General features: G+C 38.3%; 1 protein-coding gene across 1 annotated transcript; it reads left to right on the top strand.

Moving 5' to 3' along the window:
* The first annotated feature begins 609 nt into the window (after positions 1 to 609).
* LOC139127660 (dehydrogenase/reductase SDR family member 4-like) lies at positions 610 to 15,803 on the top strand. Its single transcript, XM_070693573.1, has 8 exons — positions 610 to 758; positions 4,253 to 4,330; positions 4,916 to 4,939; positions 5,803 to 5,873; positions 6,490 to 6,541; positions 8,080 to 8,214; positions 15,402 to 15,457; positions 15,689 to 15,803. Exons 1-8 carry the CDS (start codon positions 708 to 710, stop codon positions 15,801 to 15,803), a joined length of 582 nt encoding a protein of 193 aa, XP_070549674.1. The 5' UTR covers positions 610 to 707.
* The last annotated feature ends 1,928 nt before the right edge of the window (positions 15,804 to 17,731 follow it).

Raw genomic sequence — 17,731 nt, 5'->3', positions numbered from 1 at the left:
GACAGCTAAAAGTTTGTTTGTTTTTGCTCAAGATCTGTAAAATTAGCCGCGCACAGACTGGTAGGAGAGAAAAGAAATTGCAAAGTTTGAGCGTCCGAGTTGCTTTCTAGGCGTACCCTACCTTCAGGATGGCTTCACCGTCCAAGAGATGAAAGGTCGAGGTGGCATTCAATTGAATAACAAACTATTTTTATGCGCTCTATGGAAATCTTAATTCCATATGACAGTGTTAAAATGCGATTATTTTGTACATTCGACTAGACCGGTAACTTTTTTCCTTTCACTTGATGAATGTATGAGAAACTTAACAAAATATAAACTTATACATTGTTGTAATCATGAAATGATATAGGGACCATGATAAAGCTGGAAAGGATATTTCAAGAGTAGTAATTTCATTTATTTATGAAATAAATTTCATCGCTTATTTTCTTATACTATTTACAGTTTATAAATTTAATAAAATAGTTTACATTTTTCCGGAATTGCGTTCCTTTCTACATATTAATTTCGTAAAATAATTCTTCGTGTGAACATTTTCCAGGTAATGGGAGTTTCGAATTAATTGCTTTGTGTCTTGTAGGATTGGATTAGCCATCGCCAAGATTAGCCGAAGACGGAGCACACGTGGTTGTTAGTAGTCGAAGACAAGAAAACGTAGATAGGGCAGTGGAGACACTACATCAGAAAACCTGGATGTGTCTGGCATGATCTGTCATATAGGAAATGCAGAACATAGGAAGCACTTATTAGCAACTGTAAGCGAATTTGTTTGATTTTGGGACATACATTCCAGATGAGGTATTCCCATTGTCAGATTACTTACGGTATTCTAACAAATGTCAGCGATTTTCACATTTATGTCTAGTGATTTTTGGTTAACTTTTTCACAATATTTTAATTAGTGAGTGGCTGTAACAGCTTATGAAGCAACCAGGCAATTCCTAATGAACTATTGACATGGCCCAACTTTAATCATTAAGATAGTGGGTACCTCGGAAGCGAACGACTTAAACATTTACTTGAACTTTCAACCATCCTATTCAACCATTCTCTCATCCAAATCAAGAATAAAAAGTTCGGGGGAGGGGGTATGTAGGTTATGTAGTAAAGGGGGGGGGGGGGTCACCGTGCATTTTTTTTACTAGAGTAAAATATACCAGTGACTTGAAGCTCCGCTAGCAGTGTCTTTTAACATTATTTTTATGATTTTATTTTCAAACTAAAATAGTTTGTGAGACTGTAATAATTTAGGTGTGTATATACATTATTAACTATCCGCTGGGACTGTATATGCAATTTTGAACAAGATAAAAATTACACTGTGATTAAATGTGTGGCACTCATGAAATCTCAGCCCTATGCGGAAAAGCAAAAACCGTGGATACTGTGCATATCTGCACTGAAATCTTCACATGAACTGCACAGAGTAGTCCAATGTAATGCATAGGGATGAATGTTTTTAGCTGTAATACTGTATGTTCCGTTTCCTTTATAATATTACCAATTTTTGAAAATGGCGGGAAATCAAGATGACCGTTAAAATTTGAATTTACTTGTCAAATGTTTCACAAAGGAATGGTTTCCTAATGCAGTAAAAGCCCATATCCCTTCAGAGGGTAGAATTCAGAGAAAACCAGGAGAGAATAAGAAGATATTTTGAGGTCAACAAATTTCAAGAGTTACAGCTGGTGGGGCTTTGATTTGCAAAATAAACAACCATACCGTTCGATATATAGCATTATTAATTAATACTGGCAAAATTAATTAATTCAGCTGACGGTCAGAAAATAGTTAAGACATACATACACAATTACCTGACTTGTTAAACACTTTGTATTGCGGCAAGATTGTAGGAGGGGAAAAACAGAAAGCAATAATGGAAAGTACATGGAAAGTGGGAGCTAAATTACAGTAACAGTAAGCTGTGAAATACTTTCCCAGAGATCATATGGAAACGGTATTACAGTGGTGTTTGCAGATAACGTAGAGAGTTATACGACTTCTTCGTGGCAATAGTGAGAGGGGGCTATCTTATTCATTGTAGAAATCTCATAGGCGAGGGATCTCGACTCAGTTCTTGCTAAACACAGAAGATAATCTTGAATTATACTAGGGTGTTGTCAAAGCCTTTGTCTTCAGTCGGGATTTGCTGGTGCTCACCACTGCTAGCATGCTTGAATTTCACGCATTCATTGAATGACTAACCGCTTTGCGTTGAATAACTTTGTCGCAGTGATTAATTGCAGTCGAGTCGTATTCACTGGCCCACACTATCCTTGGAAACACATTACGTGGTTATTTTAATGAAAAGAAAAGTATGTTATTTCATCGTTTTAACAATAACCAGCTGACCTTTCAGAGAAGATTTAAGAAGTGCAGTAAAGGGCATTGGATCTTCAAAAGTTCATTGATCATTTCAAAGTAGATTTCAATATAGGTCACCTCGACACGATAGGGTTAAACTGCAGGGCACTAGCAAACGGACTGTGGGTAAAAATAGCAAGGTCTCTGTCTACCTCGGAATGACCCCGACCCGCTTCACGCGTACTAACCTAGATGCATAATTGTAAAGAATCCAAATGGCCGGAACAGGTAAAATCTCCCCCCCCCCCGGGAATGTTTAGGATACTGTTTTGTTTGGAACCCATTTGCACCCATAAAATGGCGTTTGTTTGCCAAAAATATGAGTAATATAAACTGCATTAAAATCAATTTCCATGTGTAGTAAAACACATGAACTGTTAACGACATCTCACAAACGTCATGCTTGTTGACCTGAAGAGTTTCTTGATCTTGTTTTAATGCCGTACAATGTTGCGCTGAAAATCCCTGAAAGGTAATTCGCTTTATTTGGAATCTGTGTAGGGTTGGATAAAAAGTTCAAAATAAAATAAAAAGCTTGAAGATACATAGATGGCGAGTTTGCAGACACAAAGTAAAGATAAAACATATAACAAGTACTTTATGGTTAACGAGAAGGACTGTACCTATTTGATAACCCGCATGTCGTTTACTGCAGAGGCCTAGTGTTATAGATTACATTTGTCCTACCACATGGTCAATAAAACATCTTGCTATGGTAGCATAAAGGCAAGTATAGGAAAACTGGCGGTGGTGTATAAGATGATTAACACATTATGATAATGGAGAAGATGTGATTGCAGTTTGCAGATAGCATAGCATGATGGACTTTTCAGAAGAGAAGTTATGAAAATAATTGGCTGTAGCTGAAAAATACTCAGCCAATGCCAGTCGCCATCATGAAAACTCAGGGGGTCCTGTTAGAAAACTGGATCCCCTAGGATAATGTGAATTTGTAATATTGCGAGGTTTAGGCTTACTATTTTGTAGTTTGCTGGTGGTTGTGACCTGTTGTCTTGAGTTGAATACCATTTTATTTTATTTTTTTCGAGAGCTTAATTATAAGGAGCACGAAAACACAGCAGTTACAATAGCCTCTTCAATAACAATACTAAGCCATTCGAGTGTAACCTATGATAAACTTACTAAAATTAAATCTAAATCACAATTTTTGTTTATACTATCAAGCTGTGAGATGTCATGCATATTTATAATATATTAGGTAAAAGTCAATTTCCGTTTATTTTAGATTGACGCAATTGTGGTCAATTTGGGTTTTTTCATCCATATCAAATACGTCCTGTTATCATCAATATGTACATAAAGTAAATTTTTCAGGTCAACCTTGCCCATTACATTATTAGACATGGCCCTATGCATCGAATATGACCAATGGGTTTACTTTTACAAGCCAATAACACCTTAAGGGATAGGTACCACACTTCAAACAAAGTGTAGTTTACTTTGTACATTGTTGGATCTGAAGATGTCATTCGAAAACATTCTTCAGGGACATTAAATCCATGCTGTCGCAAGCAAACCCAAGCGAATTCTACAACATTTTTTATCAGATCTTTTGTTCCTTTCTTGCTCCTTTTATGATTCTAGCAAAAAATTAAGAATTTGGCAAATGACCGATATTTCTGTAAAATTCGTTCATCATTTTATCATTAATAGGTCATGTTCAGGTAGGTGAAAGATGGATATACGTGTGACACCCATTGAGCTCTAGTTACAATAACAACTATTTTTGTACATTCACATGTGATTTTGTATATTTTGCTATGGCGCTCTGTGACGCTCTCTCTCTCTCTCTCTCTCTCTCTCTCTCTCTCTCTCTCTCTCTCTCTCTCTCTCTCTCTCTCTCTCTCTCTCTCTCTCTCTTCAGACAGCAGAACGACATGGAGGTATTGATATATTAATTCAGAATGCTGCTGTAAACCCTCACACAGGACCAATACTTGAGGTGCGTTTATCAAAGATGATCAATTCATACTTTTAACACTGTCAGTATGTGAGTTAGATCATCTTCATTTTCAATTCTGTGTATGCCATAAACACACTTACTACTGTCTCATGGGTATATCAAACGCCCTGATATACTATTCATAATGTGGGAAAAGATTTGTACATGAGCATCGTGTTTCTTAACAATGGGAATAAGTAGTTGATATAGCAACTGACATAAATCATAGGAAAATAATACCAATGTACGAGAGGTTTTCACTTCCTTGGTACTAAAGGGCAAATCCTTACCGCTTTTGTAATGATAACGTATTTCAATGTTCATGTGTGTCACAGCGCACTGAGCAAGGGATCGCAACATGTTTACATACCATGGAAATTAACAGAACAAGAATATATAATTATGAGACAACAATACCTTGCATTTAAGAAACACGACTATAGCGGTAACACACAACACCAAGGTGATGCAAAACACGTTTAACACCACTCGGCAACATTTTATAAACACAGCAAATGATAAATGTGAACGTCTTTTTGTCTTCTTTGCTCATTTTTGATGAGTCTTTTCAATGTTTCCTTGCAGACATCTGAGTCAAAGTGGGAAAAGGTAAGATGAAATGACACCAGTGTTCTCCGTCTTACTGAAGTGGTCTGCCTCCTTTAAGTTGTAACGTTAGCTTTTTTCTAAAGTCAGAGCAGATGCAATGCTCTTCGTCACGAGTCTTTGCAAGTTTACCGCTACGTTTTGTGACCTTACCGAACTCACTGTAGCTATGAAGAAAAACCGTTACTAAATTCGATTTATAATGTACGCCACTCTCAGTTTCAGTTTGTTAATATATATATATATATATATATATATATATATATATATATATATGTCTGTGTGTGTGTCATATATACATGTGTGTATAACACAAATTACGTTTCGTGCATTCAGTAACTAAAATCTTCAGACTGACGATCAGAATACAGAACAGACAGGCAGATAGTTCTGACTGTCAGAATACTATTGCAGGATGCATGAAACTTAACAGGTTTTATTGATTTTACTTGAAGTAATATGTGTTATTATTTATAACGCTCTGCTTTTCGCATTGAGCAATGCGATTTCCAAAAGGACGTAGATCTATATACTTCGAGATATATGTATTCATTTATGTTTTTATTGTGTGTGTGTTTGTGTTCTATGAAAGTTTGATAGTTAATTAGTTTATTTTTACATTGTTTCGTACCTAGCGAGGTATCGTCGAGCATAATACACTGTTAAACTTTCAAACTATTCGACTGTACACGCAGACTTCACAAACGATATTACGTAGACACACTACGTCATCACCTCATGTTAATATTACAGAGACAATTTGTCATATGTCCGATTCCCACGGTAACTCGTCTTTAGTAGTTATTTCAATTTGATGTTTGTCTTTTTTCTCCTATAGTCACCGGTTTACATTAATTCTCCTACAGGTGTTCTATATTAATGTCCACAGTACATTTTTCCTGACAAAGGAAGCCGTACCTTATATGGAGGCGAGGGGGTAAGTTAAGTTATTTCGTCCCCGGATGTAGCTTTAATTATGCGGGGAAAGCAACCATCAAATCAACAAATCAAAAATAAAGGACTATAATAGGATAATACCCAAGGGAATAGAAATACCGCTACATATTATGTACTGCAAAGCTTATTTGCTGTGGCTTTTAATGCTAGACCAGACTTGAGTTAGAACTGTCGTGAGTCTAATCTGCTTTGCGACTTGTTTTTTTGTGGGTTCGATTTCATGGCAGTGTATTCGTGTGTTTCATTTGGAGTGTGTGCGCATGCGTGTAATTTACACTCACGGAGATATTAGCTAACGTCTTGGGACGTGTAAATAGCTCACACCTATTGTGTGCCGTTTAGACTTGCCATTGTATAAAGGACTCTACTGTACGAAATTCAACGACTATACTGACTCACCGTCCCTCGTGGGTGGAGGGACGGTGATTGACTTTATCGAAAACGACCATGAAACAAAATAGAACCTTTAGGCTCAAAGAAACATCTAACTGGATTTAAATATTCTAAATAGTTCAATTATATAGGAAGTCATTTTCAGTCTATCGAATGCTACATGATATGGACGAATCTTGTGTTATTTCTTCTTTTTTGTACAGAGGAGGTTCGGTACTGTTTATTGCAACTCAGGGTGCGTATTCACCATTTTCGGTAAGGGTACTTCATAATATGTTTTACTGATTTACTGAGAGAGAGAGAGAGAGAGAGAGAGAGAGAGAGAGAGAGAGAGAGAGAGAGAGAGAGCCTGTACAATAATAATTGGGGAATCAACGAATAAACTAAAGCAAAGTTAAGTATTTATTTATTTATTTATTTATTTATTTATTTATTTATTTATTTATTTATTTATTTATTTATTTATTTATTTATTCACTTACAAGACCTGCATTGACAGACTCAAATCGAGTTGAGTGGTACATGATAGATTTAGGTTTTTTGTAAATAGCCTTTCAGAAACAAGAACGGTTGGTCAATCATCAGCCAGAATCAAGTGAGTGAGCGTAATGTTGCTCTGTGGCACCATAGAGGACACATAAGCTCCACATCTTGTGTCCCCAGAATAGGATTCCCGTTATTTCCGCGGTTCTGAAGTTAACTTCGCCAGTCTTCTATGAATTTATTCTCGTCAATATCATGTGGTCTGCGTGGCAAGAGGGAGGGAATGCAATTTGTAGTCAGCGAAAGTCGAAAGTCGCCAAGGTGTATGGACCACTGAATTTGCTTAACTGGGGATACAAGCTCTTTTGAACTTGATCGCAAATATTCGAAAATGACATTCAAATGATATGGCATTTTCAACACTTTGCTAAAGACATTCTGCGTCTTAAAAGTGAAAGAGTTAATTTTTTTTTCTCAAACTTACTTTCCACCATAAAATTTTCAACCACACTCTTTACCAACGTTTGGTATCATAGAAACAAAATACTTAACATTTACCAATACATTGAAATTCAAACTCCGCTACTCCTGTGTCAATTCTATGGTTAAAGGCGATGGTTTTTTTCTTCCAAGAGCTTTAAAAAGAGTTTCAAAAGCGGTAGACCAGAAGAGTATTGTAAAAATATGAGGGTCCGCATATCTGTTCTTGAGATGCATAAGTTCTACGTGAAAATGATTTTGATGGAGCAACCTTAAGACATTGTTGAAAGTATCATCAAGTTTGCATGTTTGGATCCAACTATTTTTAATAGACTTTAAGTTGACCAAGTTACCAGAAAATGTTTTCTTTGGCCACAGCTACGGCAAAAAACAGTGCAATGGTTTCACTTACCCAGAACATGCACAGTGGTTTCACTTGCAGCCAAGACGTGTAAACAATCGCCGAAAGAAGTAGCAAAGATTGCAGAATCAAAATGTTTGCGGCGATGCATGTCGGTCAACACACGACAACTTGCCTTTTACATCATTTGTTTCTTCACCAGTCTATCAATATTCATATACTGTCAGTGGAAACATCAACATTAAAATTAGTATGACTAGGTGGCTACCGAATTCAGCGTGTTGAGTCCGACCGCATTTCTGCATGGAATTTCTTAAATTGCATTTCATAGAACCACTACAAGACGAAGATGAACGCATTACTTGAAATATCGAGGCCCCCAAGCAGCGACTGCTGCGTAATTTGAAGTACACGATACCAGAACTTGGTCTGTATATGATGCCATTATCGTATAATTTGTATATTTCAGTTATTTGGTGCATATTGCGTATCAAAGACAGCGTTGCTGGGCTTAACCAAGGCACTGGTCCCACAACTAACAGAGAAGAATATACGAGTAAACTGCATCGCTCCTGGAATTTTCAAGACAAGATTCGCCAATGTTGTGAGTGTTTTCAATCTTTTTATAAATTTGCAGAGAATACTCGTGTTCAGACAGAAAGAAAAAAGCCCGACCAAACAAACTATAGAAAGAATCATCGTGCGTCCGAGTCTACAGAAACGATTGAGCCTTTGCGATCTCTAATGTACGCATGCGCATTAAAGAGATGACTCAGCAGATAGCTGTATAAAACAAACTGCGGCAATCATTGGTCAGTGCATATTATTAAGAGAGCTTGTCGGTAGATTTGTAGTGGCAGGAATCGTTGGTGAAGTGAATCCACGGGAATTCGACATGAGACAAAAATCTCACATTTACTGGACACTCGCAGCTAAGATGGTTGACGATGATGATACTGCATAGCGTATCTCGCAGTTTGCTCACTTACTATAAAAACTCAAAACATTGGCACTTACCGAAAAAAACACTACCATGTTGTTATTTGTGCAGCTTTTTCAAACTAATTTTCGTCGCCATTGGCGTGTGATGCATACTATTTTTAGTGATAACTGACAGTACGCATGAGCACATAATTCGTAATACATAATGATATTTTACCTATGTTTCATAAAAAAAAATATATATATTGTTATGTAGGTCATTTACCCCACACTCATCATGACCTGAGTTCAATTAGTCTAGAACATTCTCAAGGTCACTGCCCTTGATGACCTCACAACCTTGAATTCAATTAGTCATGTTTGGAATGTTCTGGAAAGTTGATTAGTTGTGTAAGGAGATAATTTTAGAACAGTAATTAGCATGTCAATAAAAGTTCTAGATTGTTCTTATATGCCTTTATAAAAGGGACGTGCACAGCTTCCAGTCAGACTTTTGGGATCGTGTCTCTTGTGTGTTACTAAACTCCAGCAGTAGTCATTCTCAAGACTTTTCAAGACCTTCACTGCCAACGCTGGATTTATACTGTGGACTTTGTGTAGCTTCAAGCCTGCAAGCCAAAGGACTGTTCATTCATCCAACTGACTGTTACAACTCTGAGACTGGAGCTTTGCCGTCCCAGCTGAGATAAGTAGTCTGTACACTTTTAAAGCTTGTACTCTATCCCTGACTTAGCAATTAGTTTTATTTTCGTAATAAATTTTGTTTAAACGTTAACTGCTGAGTTCACCCTTTTGTTCGTTTTCTCTGCACGTAACAAATTGGGGGCTCGTCCGGGATACGAATATTTTGAGCCGTTTGACAACATTTTGCCTGCCTTTTCAAAACTACTGTATACTGTGAACTCAGCGAAATTCAATCATGGCGGAATTTCAAGCCAGACGAATTTATGGATGACCTTGATCAGGACACATTTAATTCCCTCAGAAAAGACAACCTCATAGCACTGGCAAATTTCCTTAAAGTAGATGTCAAAAGATCTATGCGCAAGCGAGAAATTCAATTCAAGATTGCAAAACATTTAGTTAATTTGGCCATTTGAAGAGTCTGCCTTAAAAGATTATGAGCCTGAGTCTTCCTTCGAACTCAAAAAATTAGAATTAGAAATTCAGGCAGATTTGGAGCTTAAAAAATTGGCATTAGAAAAAGAAAAAATACAAATGCAATTACAAATGAAAGAAAAAGAATTGCAAATGGAGGAAAGACAGAAAGAAAAAGAAAGGCAGGAAAGATTAGAAATGGTAGAAAGAAGAAAGACAGAAAGAGAGGGAATTGGAAATGAAAGAAAAAGAATTGCAAATGGAAGAAAGACAAAGGGAGAAAGAAAGAGAGGAAAAAGAAAAGGAAAGAGAATTAGCAGAACACCGACTGCAGTTAGAAATGAGACGTTTAGAGCTTAGAAAGTCAGGAAAATTCTTCCCTTCAGACAATTTTGACATCACTAAGCATTTCAGGTTAGTCCCCCTTTCCAAGAAAAGGATGTTGATAAATATTTTCTCCATTTTGAGAAAATTGCTCAGAGTCTGAATTGGCCTAAGGAGTCCTGGTCTATGCTTTTGCAGAGTGCTTTGGTGGTTAAAGCCAGAGAAATTTACATTCAATTGTCAGTAGAGCAGGCTTCAAATTATGATTCTGTGAAGGAATTAATTCTCAAGGGCTATGAGTTGGTGCCTGAAGCTTACCGTCAGAAATTTAGGGATTGTGAGAAGGTGAAGGATCAAACTTATGTTGAATTGCTCGAACAAAAGAACAACTGTTTGATCGTTGGTGTTCTTCTGAAAAGGTCAGTCAGAATTATGACAAATTACGACAACTTGTTTTGATTGAGGAATTTAAAAGGTGCATCCGGAGTGACATCAAGACGTTTATCAATGAACAAAAGGCAGATACATTAGAGGTTGCTGCACGTTTGGCCGATGATTATTCATTGACCCACAAATCTTCATTTCTCAGCAAACCATCCCAGTCCTTTTCATACAGAACAATGCAGGTAAATTTAACTCCTCCTTTTCATCCAAGAATTTTCAAAGGACAGTAGAAAATCAAATGACAACAGTTCACAGAGTTCAAGTAACACTCCCACATCATCAGATCCCAAGTCTCAATCTCCTTCTGACAAAACAGTTTGGTACACTTTCTTGTAATTATTGTAAGAAAGACGGCCATTTAATGTCAGAGTGTTTCAAATTGAAAAGAAAACGTGAAGGTCAAAGTGGTCAAAGTGGATCTAAGCCACCGGCTTTATTTCTTCATCAACTCAATTAGAGTCTAATAATGTGTGCAACACATTTTCTGAGGTTAAACCCCTCTCATCCCCAATTAATGAGGTCAAGGTCAATTCTTCTCAAGATAGCATTATGGGTATTTTCGAACCATTTATTCATGATGGTTTTATATCACTTTCTAGTGATTTCTCTTCCGCTACCCCTGTCAAAATTTTAAGAGATACCGGGGCTTCCCAGTCTCTTTTGTTGGCAGATACCCTGCCGTTTTCTGAAAAGTCATTTTCAGGTTCTAAAGTTCTTATTAAGGGGGTAGATTGTAATGACTACATTCCTGTTCCTCTCCATAATGTCTATTTGTCTTCGGACTTTGTTTCTGGACCTGTGACTTTAGGTATTAGGCCTTTTTTGCCTTTTGAAGGGATTCACCTTCTTCTTGGAAACGACCTTGCTGGGGACAAGGTCATTACTAATCCACTTGTGACTGATAATCCTAGTTTAGATCAAATCCAGAGCCAATAGAGGAAGACATTCCCGGCCTTTCCCATCATGTGCCATTACTCGAGCCATGTCAAAGAAAACTTCTGAGAATCAAAATACTCTCAAAAATAATGTCACAGATGTTGACTTAAATGACACCTTTCTCAGTCAGGTGTTTGACACGGAGCATTCTGTTATCCCTCGTGGATTTGAAACTTCCAGTAAAACTTCTGCTGACCAAAGTCAGACATTTTCTCGATCAAATCTCATTGCAGAACAACACAAAGACCCAGATATTTTGTCTTTGTTTGACAGGGTAGATGATGAAGATAAAACTTCAGATAGCTCTGTTTCCTATTATACAAAATCTGGTATTCTCATGCGTAAATGGAGACCTCCAGATGTTTTGGTTGATGACGATTGGGCTATAAAACATCAAATTGTGGTTCCAAAGCCCTATCGTGCTGAAATATTGCGCCTGGCCCATGAAACGCCCTGGGCTGGTCACTTAGGAGTCAGGAAAACTTATCATAAAATTCTCAGTCACTTTTATTGGCCTAATCTCAGGCAGGATGTAGCACATTTCTGTAAAACTTGTCACACATGTCAGATGGTAGGAAAGCCAAATCAGACCATTCCAAAGGCCCCTTTACAGCCAATTCCTGCATTTCAAGAACCATTTAGTAGGATACTAATAGACTGTGTTGGGCCCCTACCAAAAACAAGATCAGGAAATGAGTACATGCTGACAATAATGTGTACATCAACTCGGTTCCCAGAAGCCATACCACTGAGAAATATAAAGACAAAGACTATAGTGAGAGCTTTAGTCAAATTTTTCACTTTATTTGGCCTCCCTAAATGTGTCCAGTCCGATCAAGCTCCAACTTTATGTCTGGTATTTTTCAACAAGTAATGGATCAGCTAGGCATTAAACAGTATAGGTCATCCGCCTATCATCCAGAAAGTCAGGGTGCTCTTGAGCGATTTCATCAAACTTTGAAAAACATGATTAGGACCTACTGTTTTGACACAGAGAAGCAGTGGGATGAAGGAATTCATTTTCTGCTCTTTGCTGTTAGAGAGTCAATTCAAGAGTCTCTTGGTTTTAGCCCATTTGAGCTTGTATTTGGACATACAGTCCGTGGCCCACTTAAGCTCGTTAAAGAGAAATTCCTATCAGACGATGATGATTGTCTGAATATTTTGCAATATGTGTCAGATTTCGTACAAAACTCTCTAAAGCATGTGAATTAGCCAGAGAAAATCTTGAGTCATCTCAGCAGTCAATGAAAACCAAATATGATAAAAACACCTCAAAACGGAAGTTTGAACCAGGTCAAAAAGTTCTTGTTCTACTTCCGGTTCCTGGCAAACCACTCCATGCTCGTTACTTTGGGCCATACCTAATTGATAAGAAATTGAGTGATTTAAATTACATCATAATAACACCTGACAGGCGAAAACAAAAACAGCTATGTCACATAAATATGCTTAAGCCATATTTGGATAGGGATAATCCTACTATAACTCAGCCTGTCAGTGCAGTCAGTTCAAACCATTATGAAGATAGTGATACTGAAACTGACTTGAGTGAAAATACTCTAAACTCAAAGCTGGGCTCGGTCAAGCTTCAGAACTCAGAAATCCTGGAGAAGCTGGAGTCTACAAAGTTGGCACACCTCCAGCCAGAACAACAACAACAGGTGAAAGAACTGCTCCACGAATATAAACACCTGTTTCAAGATGTTCCAACGAGGACAAACGTCATCTATCACGACGTTGATGTTGGGGACAGTAAGCCTGTAAAACAACATCCATACAGACTGAATCCAACAAAAGCGAAATATCTCCAGGAAGAAGTCAAATACCTGCTGGACAATGACTTTATTGAACCCAGTAAAAGTAACTGGAGTTCGCCGTGCATACTTGTTCCCAAATCAGACCACAGTTATCGTATGTGCACGGACTTTAGGAAGGTCAACACTTTAACAAAGACAGACACTTTCCCAATCCCGAGGATTGATGACTGCATCGACCGAGTGGGAAAAGCCAAGTATGTGACAAAATTTGACCTACTGAAGGGATTTTGGCAAGTCCCTCTGACGGATCGTGCTCGTGAAATATCCGCCTTTGTTACACCAGACGGATTGTTCCAGTACAAGGTGATGCCATTCGGAATGAAGAACTCTCCGGCAACGTTCCAACGGATGATCAACGACGTCATATCCGGGCTAGACGGGTGTGCAGCTTACGTTGACGACGTCATCCTGTATAGTGACACCTGGGAGGAACACATCAAGCTCATGCGGAAGTTCTTCGAGAGACTGAGTAAAGCAATGTTGACTGTCAACCTTGCCAAATCTGAGTTTGGTTGGGCGAGGGTAACTTACCTCGGACATACTGTAGGACAGGGTGAGGTAAAACCTGTTGATGCCAAAATCAGTGCCATTTCAAGTTTTCCCATACAAACTGCAAACGACAACTGATGCGCTTTCTCGGTATGGCTGGTTACTACAGAAAATTCTGTCCAAATTTCTCCACAATTACTGAGCCTTTGACTAACTTACTTAAAAAGAAAGTAAAGTTTGTTTGGTCAGAGCAATGCCAACAGGCATTTATACACTTAAAGCCATACTGCAAAGTGCCCCAGTGTTGTCTGCACCAGATTTCACTTTGCCATTCAAATTAGCTGTAGATGCTAGTGATACGGCTGCTGGTGCTGTTTTATTGCAAGAGGATAGTCATGGTATAGATCATCCTGTTTGCTATTTTTCACGCAAATTTAACAAATCCCAGAGAAACTACTCTACAATTGAAAAAGAGTGTTTATCTTTGATATTAGCTTTACAGCATTTTGAAGTTTATGTTACTTCTTCAAATCAGCCAATAGTGGTTTATATTGATCACAACCCTCTTGTTTTCTGCAGAAATTTAAAGGCAAAAATCAGAGATTGCTAAGATGGAGTTTAATGTTACAGGAGTTTAATCTTGACATTAGACATATCAAAGGCAGAGACAATTTAATTGCAGGCTGTCTCTCTCGTATTTACAGTTTATTGTTGTTCACTTTCAAGAAATTTTACTTTAGAGTAAAACAAAATTTGAGTACTTAAATCCTTTTCAAGATTACATTTGTAAAAGAAAGATTTTTCTTTGAAAAATTTTCTTTTTTTGAAGAGGGGGTGTGTTATGTAGGTCATTTCCCCCACACTCATCATGACCTGAGTTCAATTAGTCTAGAACATTCTCAAGGTCACTGCCCTTGATGACCTCACAACCTTGAATTCAATTAGTCATGTTTGGAATGTTCTGGAAAGTTGATTAGTTGTGTAAGGGAGATAATTTTAGAACAGTAATTAGCATGTCAATAAAAGTTCTAGATTGTTCTTATATGCCTTTATAAAAGGGACGTGCACAGCTTCCAGTCAGACTTTTGGGATCGTGTCTCTTGTGTGTTACTAAACTCCAGCAGTAGTCATTCTCAAGACTTTTCAAGACCTTCACTGCCAACGCTGGATTTATACTGTGGACTTTGTGTAGCTTCAAGCCTGCAAGCCAAAGGACTGTTCATTCATCCAACTGACTGTCACAACTCTGAGACTGGAGCTTTGCCGTCCCAGCTGAGATAAGTAGTCTGTACACTTTTAAAGCTTGTACTCTATCCCTGACTTAGCAATTAGTTTTATTTTCGTAATAAATTTTGTTTAAACGTTAACTGCTGAGTTCACCCTTTTGTTCGTTTTCTCTGCACGTAACAATACTGCACCGTATGATCGGGCTTGGACATCAGTGCCTTGTTAGAGTTTATGAATACAACAACTGTAGTCGAATATTGTTCTGTATAAAACATTAAGTCAACTCGTCTAGTACACAGACACACACAATAAATCTATGAAATGGCATAGCTTACATTGATATGTCACTTGCTCTTTCCGCGGAGCCCTCTCTCGGCAGTTTTGGGAAATTAAAATGAGAACAAAATCACGCTGACGTAATCATCATGGTGGTGATGATAAGTTCGCCGCATCAATGTTCCATAATATCAAGCATTTAAGCTGCACTGATTTACATTTTCGTTAATTCTAGATCACAAGCAATGACACGCTGCATAATCTTGGCCTCAGCCGGACTCCAATGAAAAGGTAAGCAGGTTTACACAACAAAGAGAAAATCTGATGAAGTATCCAGATATTTCATCAATACCATACACTTCAAAGGCTGGCCACGAACAACTCTGAGATGGTTGTCCTCCAATTATTGTAATGGAATACCCGGCACTAGCTATAGACCAGTTGATTGCATAATTTGTCCTATCATGACTCATTTGTAACATATTTTGATAATCTACTGATTTAATTATAATTCCATTTCAGGTTTGCTGAGCCTAGCGAATGCGCAGGCGCAGCATCCTTTCTCTGTTCTGATGACGCGTCGTTCATCACCGGGGAAACTGTCGTAGTCGCAGGAGGTATGGACTCCAGACTGTGATGGAAGATACCATTATTGAGGCAGGGCCATTCTCTGGCGGCGTTAGAAGGGAAAACTGCTTTTCAGAAATTTTATAATGAACGGAAATTGTCGCGAAATTGACATTCTGTGTGACGCATGTGTGGTTAGGGGAGCTACAACATTACCCATTAAACTGTACTCCGTTGACTGTGTCGACTGAAATCTGATAAGACATCGCTTTTCAAGTGCATTCTTTATTACCCATTTATCCATCGAAGCTGTGGTAAGCTGTGGCGTCATTTGAAGTTATCCCACCAAGCACGATGCAAAGGGATCGAGGAGAAAAATCACCGAAAGAATCAATTTTTATAACTGTTCATCTATACCTCATCCAGGCTGCAGAATTCTTGAGGTTTTACACCGTGTCCAAGGGTCCAACCACAATTCAGAAGTCAAGAGTCGCGAGGAAAGTTGTTATCGATAACATATCTGACAATAAACTATGTGTATTTTAACAAGTGCTGCATTTAATACCAATCAAATGGCATAGGAACTAGACAACGGAAAAACATCATATGCAAAAATCAGTTTGTGCTGAGCTGGGTAGCATGTGCCTCGGGACAAATATTTGGACTCTGAAGTTTTTACAATTCTTTCCTTGTGTATTCACTCTTTGGGCTCATTTTGAAGCTCTTGGTGTAAGAAATATTTTCACTGTCTGAGTTTTTACGAAAATCGAAAATTTTATTTTCCCCATAGAAATTAACACAGGGATGGTTGCCATTTTGAATTCAAATCTCCTTTAATGTCTGGTAATTTGTTTCTCTACCACCAAACGATGTACGGTAACCCAAGATTGGTATCCTTGATTTGGTAAGAGAATGGTTGAAAGCTTAATTGAGGAAAGTTTGAGTTTTTATTAAAGTCACTTCCGAGGTGCATACTGCCTTAATCAGATGATAGTCTCATGCAATTCTCAATGGTGTTTCAAAACAACTTGGACGCTGGTCAACGACTAAGTCATCTTTAGGTGAGCCACAGTCCCTCCACCCAGAGCGGGTGGAGGGACTGTAGGTGAACTAACGTCCAAGGATCGTCACGGCACTAACCAGTCACCCAGTCGTGAACAATGAAAGCATTTTTTGAACCTATCACCACAATATTTGAAATTGGGTCGACCACAGCAATGATAGTCCAAGTTAATCAACAACAGCGACAACTTCGACATCAACAACTGCTCCCATTATAAAATAATTGTCACGTCCCGAGTGTCTAACAATAAAACAGCGTTAGGGGGAAGGCCGTTCGAAGTCCAGCGTACCCTGAACCGTCACAGGGTATCCGAAGGCAATCTCACGTTCTGCCACGTCGTATTGCTTCCGAAAACGTTAAGGAATGGACCACTTGATTTTCGGTGGGGTCGTCGGGAGATTGACCGTGACGCGTGAGTACCATTTTTCTCCGTGCTCTACCGGAGTTTTTTCTCAACCGTGTGAACTCTGGGATCGTTTTTTTCTCTTCCCCTGCTAGAATGGCACGCCGAAAATAAAATAAAGAAAGACTTTAAGTAACTGTCCGAGCATTATTTTTTTACTTCATATCTGCTGGCAATCTTTTTTTATTTTTGGTGACCTCAAAATCTTTTTTTGCGAAATCTTCCAAGCCCCACCCCCAGGATATCAAATGGTCCACCCCTAACGCGAGGCTGTAATGGATCGGGTTTGATGAGTCCCAAAATGTCGACACAACCTTGGAATTACGAGAGTTCTTTACAGCTTCTTAGCAGTTCACGGTACGTTATGTATAGGATAAAGCCCGAGTACGAGGGCTCTTCTGGTATATAAAGTCCAACCCAACGATAAAATGTCGAGGCCGCAGGCCGAGACATTTATCGTAGGGTTGGACTTTATATACCAGAAGAGCCCAAGTACGAGGGTTTTATCCGACTTAAAAACTATCGCCCCTAA

Source organism: Ptychodera flava, unplaced genomic scaffold, assembly GCF_041260155.1.
Source record: "Ptychodera flava strain L36383 unplaced genomic scaffold, AS_Pfla_20210202 Scaffold_34__1_contigs__length_2629520_pilon, whole genome shotgun sequence".
Lineage (NCBI taxonomy): Eukaryota > Metazoa > Hemichordata > Enteropneusta > Ptychoderidae > Ptychodera > Ptychodera flava.
Note: the sequence above shows the minus strand (reverse complement) of the source record. Positions and strands in the feature narration are given on the sequence as shown.

Excerpts from the sequence above, each read along its gene's own strand:
- LOC139127660 (XM_070693573.1), top strand. The coding sequence starts at position 708 with ATGATCTGTCATATAGGAAATGCAGAACATAGGAAGCACTTATTAGCA. Across the intron at positions 4,940-5,802 it reads CTGAGTCAAAGTGGGAAAAG|GTGTTCTATATTAATGTCCA; the intron begins GTAAGATGAAAT and ends ATTCTCCTACAG. Across the intron at positions 15,458-15,688 it reads AGCCGGACTCCAATGAAAAG|GTTTGCTGAGCCTAGCGAAT; the intron begins GTAAGCAGGTTT and ends ATTCCATTTCAG.